This window comes from Larimichthys crocea, chromosome VII, assembly GCF_000972845.2.
Source record: "Larimichthys crocea isolate SSNF chromosome VII, L_crocea_2.0, whole genome shotgun sequence".
NCBI lineage: Eukaryota > Metazoa > Chordata > Actinopteri > Sciaenidae > Larimichthys > Larimichthys crocea.
The window spans coordinates 13,303,435-13,317,773 of NC_040017.1; the positions used below are offsets into that span (position 1 = coordinate 13,303,435).

The window sequence follows — 14,339 nt, forward strand, 5'->3', positions numbered from 1 at the left end:
AGGAAGCAGCAAGAAGAGGGACGCTGCCCGACTGGACAGACTGATAAGGAGAGCTGGCTCAGTGGTGGGCACAGAGCTGGACTCTCCGGTGACAGTGGCAGAGAGAAGGACCCTGGACAAACTGTTGTCCAGCCTGGACAACGCCCACCACCCTCTGCACAACACCTTCATCAGGCAGAGGAGTGTGTTGAGTGGCAGACTGCTGTCCCAATCCTGCTCCACCAACAGACTTAAGAAGTCTTTTGTCCCCCTGGCCATCAGATTGTACAACAGCTCTCAGTGATGGCAGGATGGGATTCTTGGAAACTTACTCATATTCCTTGAACAATATTTACACTGCACCAAGCTTAGAAACATTTCCCAGGAACACCCTCATAAAATACATTATTATTACTTGTATGACGTATGATGGTAACAAACTGAGATTTATAAGGTACTGCAGTCTTACAAAGATAAACTTCTGGACATCTGTTCACAGTAAATATATGCAGCTGAGTTGTGCACTCAATCAAAGAGAATCAAAAAGCAAGAATAATGATTTGTGGGTAAAACAGTGACATGAATAATGACCTCTGTTTGATTGCAGATGGTGGGCTTTTGTTTCTTTGGAGAGGAAGCAGTTGCATTCTTGTATTAGACAGTCAGTTTAGATCAAACTGAACGGAAATCTACAAACACCTGTTTTTTAAAAGACTCATTCGAGATGAGACCCATTCTGAAATGTACAGTAGTAGACTTTACACACCCATTTACACTTTAGGTATCTCATTTATAAATTAATGGTCCAGTGTGTTACATTTAGGAAGGTCCATTAGTAGAAACAGAATATAACATTCATGTATGTCCTTATTAGTGTATAATCAATTAAAAATAAGACTCACTATGTTTTTGTAGCCTTAGAATTAGCCTTTTATCTACAGAGAGTGTGTCTGTCATGTTGCAACTCTGCTCTTACTAACAATGCTCCATACAGGCGTTCAGTGACTGAATACTATGCCAGCTTGTTAAGCCTTCTGTATTACTGTATGTGTTGAAATTATTAGAGATGCCTTTTCCTTTAAAAGCGTTTAACGAGAGAGAGAAGACAGCTGGTTTAAGTGTAACTTCAGACATCAACATCTGGGTAGAATGTATCTCATTGCCATGGTGGTCTGATGCCTGTTTAATTAATTAAATTAGAGATCAAATAGCTATCCAGTCTGTCTCAAACGCACAAAGTGCTAAAGTCTGAAGGGAGAGAACACCATCACTGCAGTGGCACGAAGCTCTTCTAATTAACGTGCAGCCATAAAAGGTCATAAAGAGCAGCAACACATGTAATTTTAACTGCACATTACATTTCACACTCTCCATTTCACACCAGAGAACGCATTTTTCTCTGGCAGTTATCGTGTGAACGCATATGATTAGAGCTGATAGTGAGTCAGCATGAATCTTTTTGGGTATTAGATGTAAAAAAACCTAAACATTCAGCAGTAAAATGAGACCCCATTGAAACCTGATCAGACTAAATATAATTTGGACCTGGCTCAAGTTTGGTCATGGCTCAGGTTTCGGTTGCTTAGGACCTTGAATAGCTCTAATCAGTCGGGCAGAAATTCATGTTGAGAAAGTGATGATGGGTGTAAAACATAAACACACGGATTGGTTTAGTAGTAAAAATGTGTTTTGTTCAGGTATTTATTCACTCTCTTTCCCCATCTGTCTCCACTCTCTCACACTGATGCTGTTTAACTTTCCCTCGTGATTTTTCTTTTATCTGGTCAACCTGAGTCCACTCCATATCTCCCTACCTCACTCTGCCTCTCTCATGCTGCCCCTCTCAGTCGAGGTTGTTTTAGTCATTAGCTGACATGCTGATAGAATCTCAGACACCTGTTCTCTCCTTCCAGTGCTGCTTCTCCTCGTTCTCTCTCTGCCTCCTTTCCTCTTTTTGCCTCCTCTCCTCCTCTCCTCCTCTCCCACTCTTATCTGTTCGACAGGTCTGGAGAGAACAAATTAGACCTGCTAAATTAAGCCACACACACAGCTCCAGTCGAGCTGAAGGGAAGCTGTGTGTGTGCGTGTGAGAAAGACAGAGAGTAGAGAGAAAGCGTGTGAAAGATGGAAAGACAAAAACACACTGAAACACAATAGCTCTTTGAAAAATATGTTTTAAATGTACAGAGGTGTAATTTGAGGAGAAATAACAAAATGGTGAGGAGTGAGGGGAGACAGAGAAGCATTGAGAGATAAGGGATTATATTTTGAGCTACTATGACTTTTTTGTCGTTATGTTTAGTTGAATGATACATGTTGCCATAGCAACCTAGGACATATGTTCACTTTTATGCCAACGATTTGCAGATATATTTGCCCCCGAGACCAAACGAAAACATTTAGTTTACTAGAACTTTTTGCACTCAAATGACAGCAAAACTGAATGCATTTTGTTTGGTTCACCATCTATGTCAAATGTTTTCACCACAAACTCTGGCACCCTGGCCGCCCTTTTTAAATCACAGGTCCAAAATCTTGGGGTAACATTTGATAATGGGCTCAAATTTGACAAACAGATTAGCTCTGTTGTCAGCACAAGCTTTTTTCAGCTCCGTCTCTTGGCCAAAGTGAAGTCCTTTCTCAGACAGCAGGATCTTGAGAAGGCAATCCACGCTTTCATCAGTTCCAGACTGGACTACTGCAATGCCCTTTACGTTGGCCTCAGTCAGTCCTTGATTTCTCGTCTCCAACTTGTGCAGAACGCTGCTGCCCGATTTTTAACACGTCCAGACGCGAGCACATTACCCCTGTGCTGTCGTCACTCCACTGGCTTCCAGTCCGTTAATTTATTTTTTTTTAAACTTCTGTTGTTTGTTTTTAACATCATTAATGGCTTGGCCCCCTCTTACTTGTCAGAGATTTTAACGTTTCGCAATTGTGGCAGAGCCCTGCGCTCTTCGGGTCAGCTTCTGTTAGAGGTCCCTAGGTCGAGATTTAAACAGTGGGGCAATCGTTCTTTTGCTGTTGCTGCTCCCAGACTGTGGAACAAACTGCCCCTCGACATTCGCACCACTACTGATCTCAGCCTTTTAACATCAAAGTTTAAGACCCACTTTTTTAGATTGGCGTTCAATCCTGACTAGGGCAGTACTGTTCCTTAGGTGTACTCATTCTGTCTGCTCCATTCTATGTATTTCTGGAAGGCTTTTAATACCCTGCAGCACCACAGCACTACAACACTTTTAATTGTATTTGTATGTTATGTACAGTATGTGTTATGTATTGTTTTATGGCTTTTTTGTAAAGCACTTTGGCTACCTTTTGGCTGTTGTAAACAAGTAAATTTGATCTGATTTGATTTGATTTGATTTGTTTTGATTTGATTTGATATGGCTTTGTTGTGGTGTGGGGCTTTAAGGTCATCTGCCATACTAGTCCATACTAGATAGTCTTGATTTTATAAAAACGCTGCTTCAACCTGATGTCTGGACATCAGTTAGAAAAGTTGTGATGAAACTAATGATTTTTTTTAGATTTTGTGTGACTTCCTGTGTGGCTGGTAATGCACCAATAATAATAAAGTCAAAAATATCATATAGCACTCTGACAGTTGTACTTGTACTGTACTTTCTTGCTAATACTTCTGTGAAAGTCATTTCAACATTTTTCACACGGTTGCTCTGGATGATGAAAGTCAAGAATCAATCCCTCATACACTGCACTGCTGTCGTATAGTGAGCATACCAAATGTGTATTAATCCGCAGCTAAAGACATTACCTAACAAATGCACTGTTTACTCCATTTTGAATGACATTTGACAAAAAATGCCATGTCTAACTGTTTTAGGAAATTACTGAGCTTGTTTTGATGAATTGAAGCTGAATTTACATCTTCAGTAGGAGGCAATGACCTTTGGCCCGACAATGGCAAGGAAGTTAGCATTTTTGAACACATTATTGATAGGTCTTAGTCTTTTGACGGGATTTGTTGAGAAAAATGAACATATAGAGTAGTAAAAAAAAGTTTCAAAGATAAAGCTGTCATTATTCTGTGTGTTCTTTTCAGATTTGTGGTTGATGTTTTTGCTGATGTTTAGAGCTTGCAAATTGTGATCAGAGCCACAGCATATATTTTCACTGGAGCTGTGATGTCAAAATGGCTGCATGAAACTGCATCTGCAAATATGGCATCTCTCTCTCTCTCTCTCTCTCCTTCTCTCCTTCTCTCCCTGTTTGTGTGTTTCTGTGCCCCGTCTTGCCCTTTACGCCACCGGTGCTCACTTTTTTTCATCTTTTTCTTCTCAAATAATAAGCGATGCCACCAGTTCAACCCTGCCTGTGATGCCTCTTCTCGCTCGTCTGCACCCATAAGAGAGGAAGCCAGGGAACATCTTTAAATGCCTCTCTGCCTCTCCGCTGCTCTTTCTTTTCCCTTTTCCCCTCTGATTATAGGGTTGGAGAACATCTTCAAATCAGAGTCCCTCTCTTTCTTCTTTCCTCTTCCTGACAGAATGACAAAGCTAATCTCCTTATCTGTCCCTTTGACAGCCTTCGAGAGAACCCTTTTTCTCTTCCTCCCTCTTGCCCTCCTCCCTGTATCCCTCTATCTCTCCTCTACTGTTGAGTGGATGTGTGAGAAATGAAGTTGACTAATACATTCTGGCATTTTACCGACAGTGTGACCAGATCTTTTCCTTCCTTTTATCCCTACCCCCATCACCCTATCTCCCTCTTTTATTGCCAAGTGGAGGTAAAAGAATGAAAAGAGCATTTCTTATAGAGAATTGCAGTAGTTCTCGGGCTGAACTCGGATATGACAAAAAAAAACCTTTAAGCTGTGTGCTGAATAACAGCTCATGATTCATCCTCAGCTGTGTGTGTTATACTGTGTGTGTTTGAGTGTATATCTCACCAGCAGTGAGTAGTAGACTTTGAATCCCGGCTTTGCAACAAAGTAGTCGTCAGACTTGAAGGTGACTCTGAGCATGTTGGTTTTGGAGTTGAGACTAGGCGGTGCCTTCTGCCCACACCAGCGACCCCAGATTATAGTACTGGTCTCTGATTGATCCTCCACTTCAACAAAGTCATACCTGGAGTGAGAGAGATGAAGAGCTAGATGACTGCGTGAGAAGGAAAGAAGGAGGATAAAAAATGATGTCAAGAAAATAGAAAAGGTGGGACTTGAGCTTCAAAGAAAAAAAACATGAATGGGTGACTGTTGATAAAAACTCAGTTTGGTTAGGTGAAGGCATCAAAACTACCAAAAATATGATAGTTTGGTTTAAAATACATTAGTTACGACAGTTGGTGATACCAGAGTGCGTATTTTCTGAACAATGAGGCCTCTGAGTAATGGCCATTTGTTTTCAGAATAAGAGGCTGTCGGAAAAATGGGCTTTCAGTCCAATGAGACATTTTTCAGACTATTGGGGTTTTGGAATAATTGGCCATCACAACAATGGCATAGCACCATTTGCAGATCTCAGTGACTACTTTGGTGAGAACAGTGTTACATAACTGATAAAAACGATGGGCTGCACTACAAAAAAAGATCCAATTTGCAATAAACTAATGGTCCTTAAAAGACATCCTGTGTCTTCATTGTGCTTCTTCCTACACTCTTAAGCACAGTTTAGGTTAATTTTAGGGTTTTAAGATACTTCAGCTCTGGTGAATTTATGATGTATACTCAAATGGGCACTTGACAAAAGTACTTGACAAAAGTTTTAGGTAACTTAGATCAGTGGTTCTCAACTGGTCTGGCTTCGGGACCCACCATCACCCCTAAAGGACAAGCCGTGACCCAAATTGAGGAAAATTTTCAACTTCTCAAATTTATTTAATGAAAAGATGGTGCAGTTTGGTGGGTGTCTATTAACATTACAAGGCTTTATCGCCACCTACTGTGGCGATTGTGAATAGACGGCACTCCGCGGCATAAAAAATCCACTTCAAAATAAAAGCACAGGATTTTGTTCTTAACATTTTTTTCCCAGGCAAAGGCCCGCGACCCACTGAGAACGGGTCCGCGACCCACTTTTGGGTCGCGACCCACCAGTTGAGAATCACTGACTTAGATAACATTCCAGCAATCAATACCCCAGTCAATTAGTGAGTCCATCAGTCAAACACACACAAATACAAACATGAACACACACACACACACACACACACACACACACACACACACACACAGTCAATGTGACAAAACATTTTTCAAATTTGAAAAACTGGGTACAGCTACTTTCCCTCTCTTCCTACCTTTCCAAATCCCTCCTCCCCCCCTTTTCCCCAAGCTGCTCCCCATTGTCTTTTCAGCAAAGTGCTTACAAAGACAGCAGAGTTGCATATGGGGATTAAAAAGTCTATTTTCTCCCATCAACCCTCAAGGACAAGCCTCTTATACTCCTTGCCAAGAAAGTAAACTTCAACTATCCATCTCTCTCATACTGATTCCACCCCCTGCACCTTTTTATGTCTCACATCCTTATAATCACAGTTTATTGTTGGTGTGTTAATGTGCATACATTAACAAATAATTCTCACATACTTTATTGTTGCATCCCTTCAACCTGAGACTTTTACTTCACAAACTTTTCCTCAATGCATACTGTCCTCTCCATCATTGCTTTTTCTCACACTCTGGTTCTTTAATCACTGTTACTTTCATCTGCCTTTTCTCCTTTATAGCTGCTTGCAATTCATCAGTGCTTCCTCCTCTTTGTGCTCTATCCTTCTTTCCTCAACTCAGGTATTATACTCTCCTCTCCATCTGTTTTTTTTCCCTATCTCTGTGAATCTCATTGTTTTACCTGCACACTCCATTCTCAGCCTCCTCCAGGCCAAAGTGTCCGTCAAACTCCAGGTGTATGCGGCTCCCTGGCGGTGACAGCAGTTTCCAAGACAACAGCAGGTTGCGGGGGTAAGCGCTGGGATAGCGTGGGCTGTGGATGGTTCCACCCACGGGCGTTACTGTGATGTTTTCCTCTTTGCGGTAAAAGTCTGTGGTGAGGCGATTGCTGTCTGTTAGTGGTTACAACTAATCAGTTAGTTAGTCCAGTTTTAAATAAAAAAAAAGCAGCTTGTTCACAGAGACAGAACATGCTAAGCAAGTATCGGATATACAAATGTAGAAGCACAAAAACATATACAGACAACATACAATACAAATACAAATGTGATATTTCAGTCTAGTGATGACATGACCTTGGTGAAGACAGGGACTATAAATCCATTTCTTGTAAAGCTTTCAGCCTTATATGTAAAGACATACTGTACCTTGACAGAATAATTCAACATTTTTGGAAATGTGCTGATTCACTTTCTTGCCAACTATTAAATTAGACGAGCATGCCACTTTTATGTCTGCCTCCTCAATATGAACTTGGTGACTGGAAACAGGGGGAAACAGCTAACCTAGCTCTCTATAAAGTTAGAAATGTGTTAATTAGTGAAGTTTAGAGGTGCTGGTAGGCAGATTTTTTTAACCCTCATACAGTTAGTTGTTTCCAGTCGTTATGCTAAGCCAAGCAGATGCTGATGGTAGCTACATAACTGCAGACAGGCATAAGAGTGTTGATCTTCTCATCTGACTCCTGGCCAGAATGTGAATAAGTGTATATCCCAAAGTGATCATCTATTCCTTTGACTTTGTCCTTTCTAAAGAGGAAACATCTGAAAGAGATTAGAACTGAGAAAAGAATAACACAGCTCACCTCTATCATGAATTTATAGAGGCGAGAGTCAAATTTTAAAGAATGTTTTGTTGTGGATCTGTTGAATATTATGTTTTGGATATGATTATGAGTATCTGCCCTTGTTTCAAAGCATAAGTCTGACCTTTTCAGAACCATTAGATTTAGATTTTTCATGTGTACGAGTGGCGTCAAGGGGTCCACAAAAATATTCTGAAATAAAAAAATATGACAGGAAAAATGGCTATGGACCAACACGATGGTCAAAAGGGAAATTATAGATCCATCAAATCCATTAGAGTGATTCTCCAGTGACCAAGAATCACACCCTGTTTTACAGCAGCACTTAAGAACACAGATGGACAAACTGACATCACTACTGGCGGCCTGGGTTATAAACTAAAAAATACTGTGTTTTGTTCAAGTATGCTTAGAAGTGTGTGTAAATAACAGTGAAGGTCATTGCACCACTGTGCCAAAACAGCACAAAGTACCACAAACACACTAAATTCTAAAATGAGACATTTGCAATATAATAACAACCACCTGTCTTACAATGAAAATTGTAAAAAAAAAAATTAAATCCTAACTATGATTCATCATAGGCTCTGTTTATTAGCTGTATTTCTTTACTATTACAATGCTGCTTACTAAAGTCATGTTTAAAGTACTGTGTAATAATTGCTCATCAGTACTGATGAACATCATAATCACACCCACTGAACGTCTAATCCTGGTTAATCAACTCAATCATAAATCTAATTTTCATATACCAAACTCATTAATTGTCCCCATCATTGTATTGCTGACTTCCTGAAAATTAGAAAGAAACTCGCTGCATCCACACGCACACACGCGCTCTAAGGTCAGGCTGTGTGCTGAAGTAGGCTGACAGGGCTGTATTTTCTGAGGGTGTGTGGTTTTTGCAAGCGAGAGAGAGCAGTAGGGAGTTGAATGCATAATCAAGGCACCGCAGCCTGCACCCCTGGGAGATGATGATGAAGCTTTGGCCTTCTTCTCCACCTCTTCACTGCAAACTTCCTTTAATTTCTCCTCCTGTCCTATCCCATCTCTCCCTCCCTCTCTTTACGTTGCACCTCTTGCTTTAGTCAGTAATTCTGTCTCATCGCTCATTCAGCGTTCTAAGGGACTCACACCCTTTGCCAATTCTGACTTTAGCAATTAATACTTCACCTAAAAGAGTGTTTATATGCATTTTTTGGTGTGTGTGTGAGTTTGTTGTTGCCATGGGTTGTAACTCATGAAGTTGGATAGGAACTAAAGTATAAGTATGTAGGTTTTTTTGTTTTTGTTTTTATCCCCTTGATGTTGTTGCTCTCTGCAGCATTTCTGTTATTGTTCTTTCGTGTTGTCAAATTGGCGATATTATCTTCATTTGTGTGTGTTTTTGTCTATTTGCATGTGTTTATGTTGCAGGACCTTGAGCTCTCCACCATAATGTATGCTTGTATGAATCTGTCAATGTGGGTGCTTGTGCATTCGTGAGTGTGCGTTAGGTGTTGTGTGTGTGTGTGTATTTGTGTGTGTTGGGGCAGAGTTTGTTTGTAATGGAATTCTTCCACTCTGCTGATCAGAGGCCTGACTGTGTAGGTCCATTCAGTCATAAAAGTGCTTATGTGTCAGGAACTTTCACCCACTAAGATCTCCTGGGAACAGAACTGTGTGTGTGTGAGCCTGTGTGTGTCTATTAGTATTTGCGTATGTTGATGGGGAAATTTAGGTAGGTGGCTATTATCATTTCTTTCTATCTGTAAAGATTATTTATTAATGTACATTATTTGTCTTAAGCCAATGTTGAGTGCGCATGTTCCATTACTGATATTTATATTTGTGCACATAAAAGAAAATGCACTGCATAACCTTGGAAAGCTTCATGGTGTGTTCTTTATATGCACATATAGATCTATAATATGTTTACATTTTGCTATATTTGTCATTCACACCTAGTGAAAAATAACGTCCACAGACAGCCACTGAAATCACATCATATCTTACACTTCTCTTCTACCGCTATGTGAATTTGTGAACATCAAGCAGCCTAGTTTCACTACCATATGCTTGGTTCAGCAACAAAAACTAAGCATGGTTCCTGGCAGTGTTGTTGCTGCATTAATGGGCCCTGCTGATTGTTCTTAGTTGTCGGTGTGTGGAATCAGTTTGGACATGGGGGTAAATATCATGAACCACTGTCTACTTTCCTCAGCAATGCAAAGATCCTGGCTTTCAGGTAAACAGAAGAGGTTGGTGCGTACCTTCAACTATCTTCAGGCTTACAGGGAAAATTAGGAGTGACAGGATGCCAGTGTGAGATGAGGAAGCTAACTTCAAAGGAAAGAGAAAAGAAAGAGAAAAGGAGAGAAAGTGTCACATCCATTATTCCGGCTTTGTTTTTTTTCTCAACTCCGTTGCCCTTCTCCATTACAGCCTATCTTAACAGGCTGGTGAAGTCAGTAAGTGAGCTGATGCGTTTCTTCCTTTCCACTAAAAGGTCATATGATATCTTCCTCTGTGTGAAGTTTGCATGATATTCAGAAACATATAATTTCAGAGGGCAGCAGATAATCTAGATGTTTAGAGGTTGATTCAACATCTACTGAAAGACTGCTGTTCTGTAGCTGATTCTGACCTGACCTGCAAAAACACATTATATAACTTTCTGTAACCAGCTTTCCAATATTCCCCAGTTTCAGGGTTTCCTCTCTCTGTCCTTGTATTATTAGGGTCTACAATGATCCAGGAAAAGGGTCACTGCGGCAAATCAACAACAGATTTTTGTTTGTTTGTCTTGTCTGTACATTTGTTGCATGTATTGTGTTGGACAGAGAAGCTAGACTAAGAGAGTCCCACCCTGCAGTGAACTAACTCTTGTGGAAGCCAGCAAGTGGCATAGCAGCCAAGCTCCAACCATTCTGGCTCCTCGTATCTCTATTTAATTTGGTTCTTTTGTCTGTACTGTCCTGGACACCATTGTTGGGTCTCCTGGGAAAGTTTTGTGACTATGTCGATTAAATCTTTCCAAACATCTGTGACTTTGGTAGCAGATTAACTACACACACAGTACAGCCAGTAGGCTTATCATTTTCTACACCTCTAAACAGAAAACAAACAAACAAAAAACTGGTATCCACTACTGACAATCTAATACACCTGTTTGTGTGTGCATATACACAGTTCATGAATAAACCATCCATGCACACAAGTGTGTATCTGTGTGTACGAGTGGGGAGAGAGAGAAGCAGAGAAGAGTGTGTGCCAGAGACAGAAAGCATTAAGACAAATGAAGATGCTAAAATGAAAAAAAATATGTAAATTTGCTCAAGCAGCACTCAGCTCTTTTGGATGCAGTTTCTCTGTCACTCCATTGACCTGACTATAAATCATGCAGTGATGTCAATGACAGCATTGCAAATTCATGCAAATGATACCATGATAATAAAAGAGGTTTCTGTTAAAGATCCAGTCCAGAGTGAGTAAAGATATAACTTAGGATATATACTGTATATGAAATGGAATCAGGTCCAGCCTTAGGAACCCAACACACATGTTGGGGTCACAATGGGACATGCAGTGCAACTTGAAAATACTAGGATAGTGATGCATACTACATCACGTTGGACTTCCTTTAAGCCTTAATAAGGCGGATCTGAATTCATAGACTTTCTTTACATAGTCACCAATTTTCTCACCTTAACATACAGGTCAGTTAATTACAGTTATGGCTAGTGAGTAGAATAAACCAAACTGGTCATGTCAGTCACCTCATTCCACCTGAGTATGTATTTCATGTTTGAAGACTGGGTTGTAAAAAAGCATCTCAAACAATCGAACAGACCTGGCAGTGCATCACCAGGGAAGTTACCACATGTCTGTAGATCATAGATTTTGGACCATCAGACTGAAAATATTAAACATAGTGACTGTCCAGTTTATTTGATTGTCTAAAATTAGGGGACATGAATGCTACACATTATGATGTAGGTGTAAACACCGTGAATGTCAGCAAAGTCAGCACTTCAACCTCCAAGTCCAATGTGCTGGAGTGTCACTGTCTGGACTACCAGTAAATGATGGACATGGGATGAATCAAATTGTGGCAGGCTGTTATTAGTTCGTGCATATACAGTTTCTTTTCTTCTTCTCTCTCTTTAAGACCACTTCTGTTGTGTGTGCTTTCAGTTGCACAAAAAAATTAACTAACATTAAATGAAATTACCATCGTTCTATAAACAGCAGCCTAACTATCACTGCTGCTCTGATGCCTGATGTGAACATTTAGTTTGTAGCTCTCCATACATCAAGCTGAAACGGTTTTTTTCTTCTTTTTCTCTTAGGTATTCTTGAGGTAAAAAAAAATCCATATGGGCTGAGTACATGTGTCTTTCAGTTAAAAACCCTGCAGATGGGTGATCCTGGGGAAGTCAGGCAGTAAAGTATTGAATAAATAGTCCCAGATCTCAAATCTTGGATGAATACCACTGTTTCTAAATCCACTACAACTAGGTCTTTGCTACTATTTTGTTCTTGGTTCCTTTTTTACAAGCCTTTGCAAGCCATAACATCTTTGCACATACACATAAGGGTGCATCAAAGCCACAAAACTAGTCTCTAAAGTCTCTTTAAATCGTGTGTTTTAAAGGACCTGTGTTCTTTAAACCAGTCAGAGAACACTTCTCTCCTCTGAACTTGACAGAAAGTTTAAGTTCAGCAGTCTTAGAAAATAAGATGATGTCAAGAGTGCTGATAATATCACTGACAGCCTGACTCACACCTCTCGATTTAAACACACACACACATACACGTAATGTCTGACACTGGCAATTAAGCTTTCAGTCTCCTGATCTGACACTTAAATAACCGTGACAAAGATACTGCGTGACTGTGTGATGCGTGGGGATCTATTAGCAGTGTGTTTGTGCATGTGCCAGTTTTGAACAAAAAGTTTGTGATTGTATCACGATTATGTGTATTTGCATGGATGCATGTGGGTAAAATTCTCACTAATTAAACTTGGTTCTCCCACCTCCAGTGCCAGGGTGTGATGTTCTTCATGCCTCTGAGATCTATTTCTGATCCAAGTGCCAATCACACTCTGATCACCCAGCAACCGATGTGCATCAGAGACCAAAAAATAGCACCACAAGGAAAGTACTGCAGTCACAAGAAAAGAACTGATGAAGACGAGATACTGAACTTCATATTTCTGTGTTAATTAAAAGTGGATTTTGGTAAAGTCACAGTTATGCAAACACTTCCCTAATATTAAATATTATAACAATCCAAGTCTCCATTTTGTACAAACCAAACTCTATTTTTTCTTGAGTGACAGTTTTCATATAATACATTCTCACCCAGAGACACAATCCCACAGGACATTACCTATAACAAGGCAACCCCATTTCCTACATCTGCCACCCCGTCTAACATATCCTGTCTGACTTTCATCTTCTCAAAATGAATTCTCATACGCAGCAACGCTAGCTAACAGGACGCACATAATACATTCACTTTCGGCTGCGAAAAAACTCTCCAGAGAAATGCGATGTTTCTGTTCTCATTCTTGGGGGCATTCTCAGTTTAAATAAAAAGAGGTGCTTTAAACTCTTATCAATTTGATGTGTCTTCAGATTATGGAATTATTTCAAAAATGTGTTTTCTATTTTAATCCCTTGTTCACAGGTACTGTTTGGGAAATATGCTTATTTACTTACTGGCGGAGAGTTTGATAAGAAGATTGGTTGATAAGAAGATCAATGCTGCTCTTTTAGCTACTTAGCTTATAATTTAGCACAATGACTGCTGAAAGCAGAAGGAAACAGCTAGACTTAGTCCAAAGATAACAAAATCCACCTGCCCTCACCTCTAAAGCTCACTAATTGCCGCATTATATCTCTAATTAGCTTTTTCCTGCACAAAAACTGAAAAGTAAAAATGACAGTTTGTTGGGGCTTTGTGCCGGACTGTTTCTTGGCTTTGAGCAGTAACTGCCTGGAGTCTACGCTGGTTGCCTGGCAACAAAGCAAAAAGGTATATTTCCTAAAAGTGATGACTATTGCTTTGATTGAAGAACTTTTCCCTCTTAAATACAGTGCATGGACATTTCGATGGGTGTAAAAACAAACAGCGAATCTGTTTGAATGTAAAAAAAAAAAAAACAACTGAAAAGTCTGACATGTCAAGGGAAAGACTATTTAATGAAGCAGCCTGCATGCTACATATTAAGTCGTATGTAGCATTGGATTACTTTGACTAACTTGATTTTTATCGTGAGACAGTTCAATCACCGGGTATTGATTGAACTTTAGTGAGGATGCTACAAGCCAATTTTTCTTTAGCATGAATAACTTTGTGAGGAAGCTACCAATAATTTAAAGAAAGATATCATTTAAAAAAAGACGATAGATTAAAACACAATTTTCTTGTGATTATTGTTATTTTATTATTATTATTATGATTACAACAGACTTTGCTGTCATTTTCAGTTATCTGCTATATTGTTTATTCATCTGTGTTTGACAACAGAGTGTAAAACATTGCCCATTAGCAGCAAAACTGCTGGTAAACACTGTGTGTGTGTTTTTACGTATAAACTTGTGTGTGTGTGTGTGTGTGTGTGTTGGTCTTTGTGTACTTGTATTTGTGTATTGG

The 14,339-nt window shown here is 39.8% G+C and overlaps 1 protein-coding gene across 2 annotated transcripts in view; it reads right to left on the minus strand.

Annotated features, from left to right (window-relative positions):
- pdgfd (platelet derived growth factor d) overlaps positions 1-14,339 on the minus strand; it is a 51,225-nt gene that overhangs the window by 18,019 nt on the left and 18,867 nt on the right. Inside the window, exons 2-3 of one of the 2 annotated variants that reach the window (XM_019276131.2) lie at positions 6,792-6,981; positions 4,892-5,069 (exon numbers count right to left, since the gene is read on the minus strand). In XM_019276131.2, the coding sequence (XP_019131676.2) occupies positions 4,892-5,069; positions 6,792-6,981 (368 nt within the window). Of the gene's footprint in view, positions 1-4,891; positions 5,070-6,791; positions 7,003-14,339 lie in introns of both variants that reach the window. The other variant, XM_019276130.2, reaches the window with a different exon arrangement.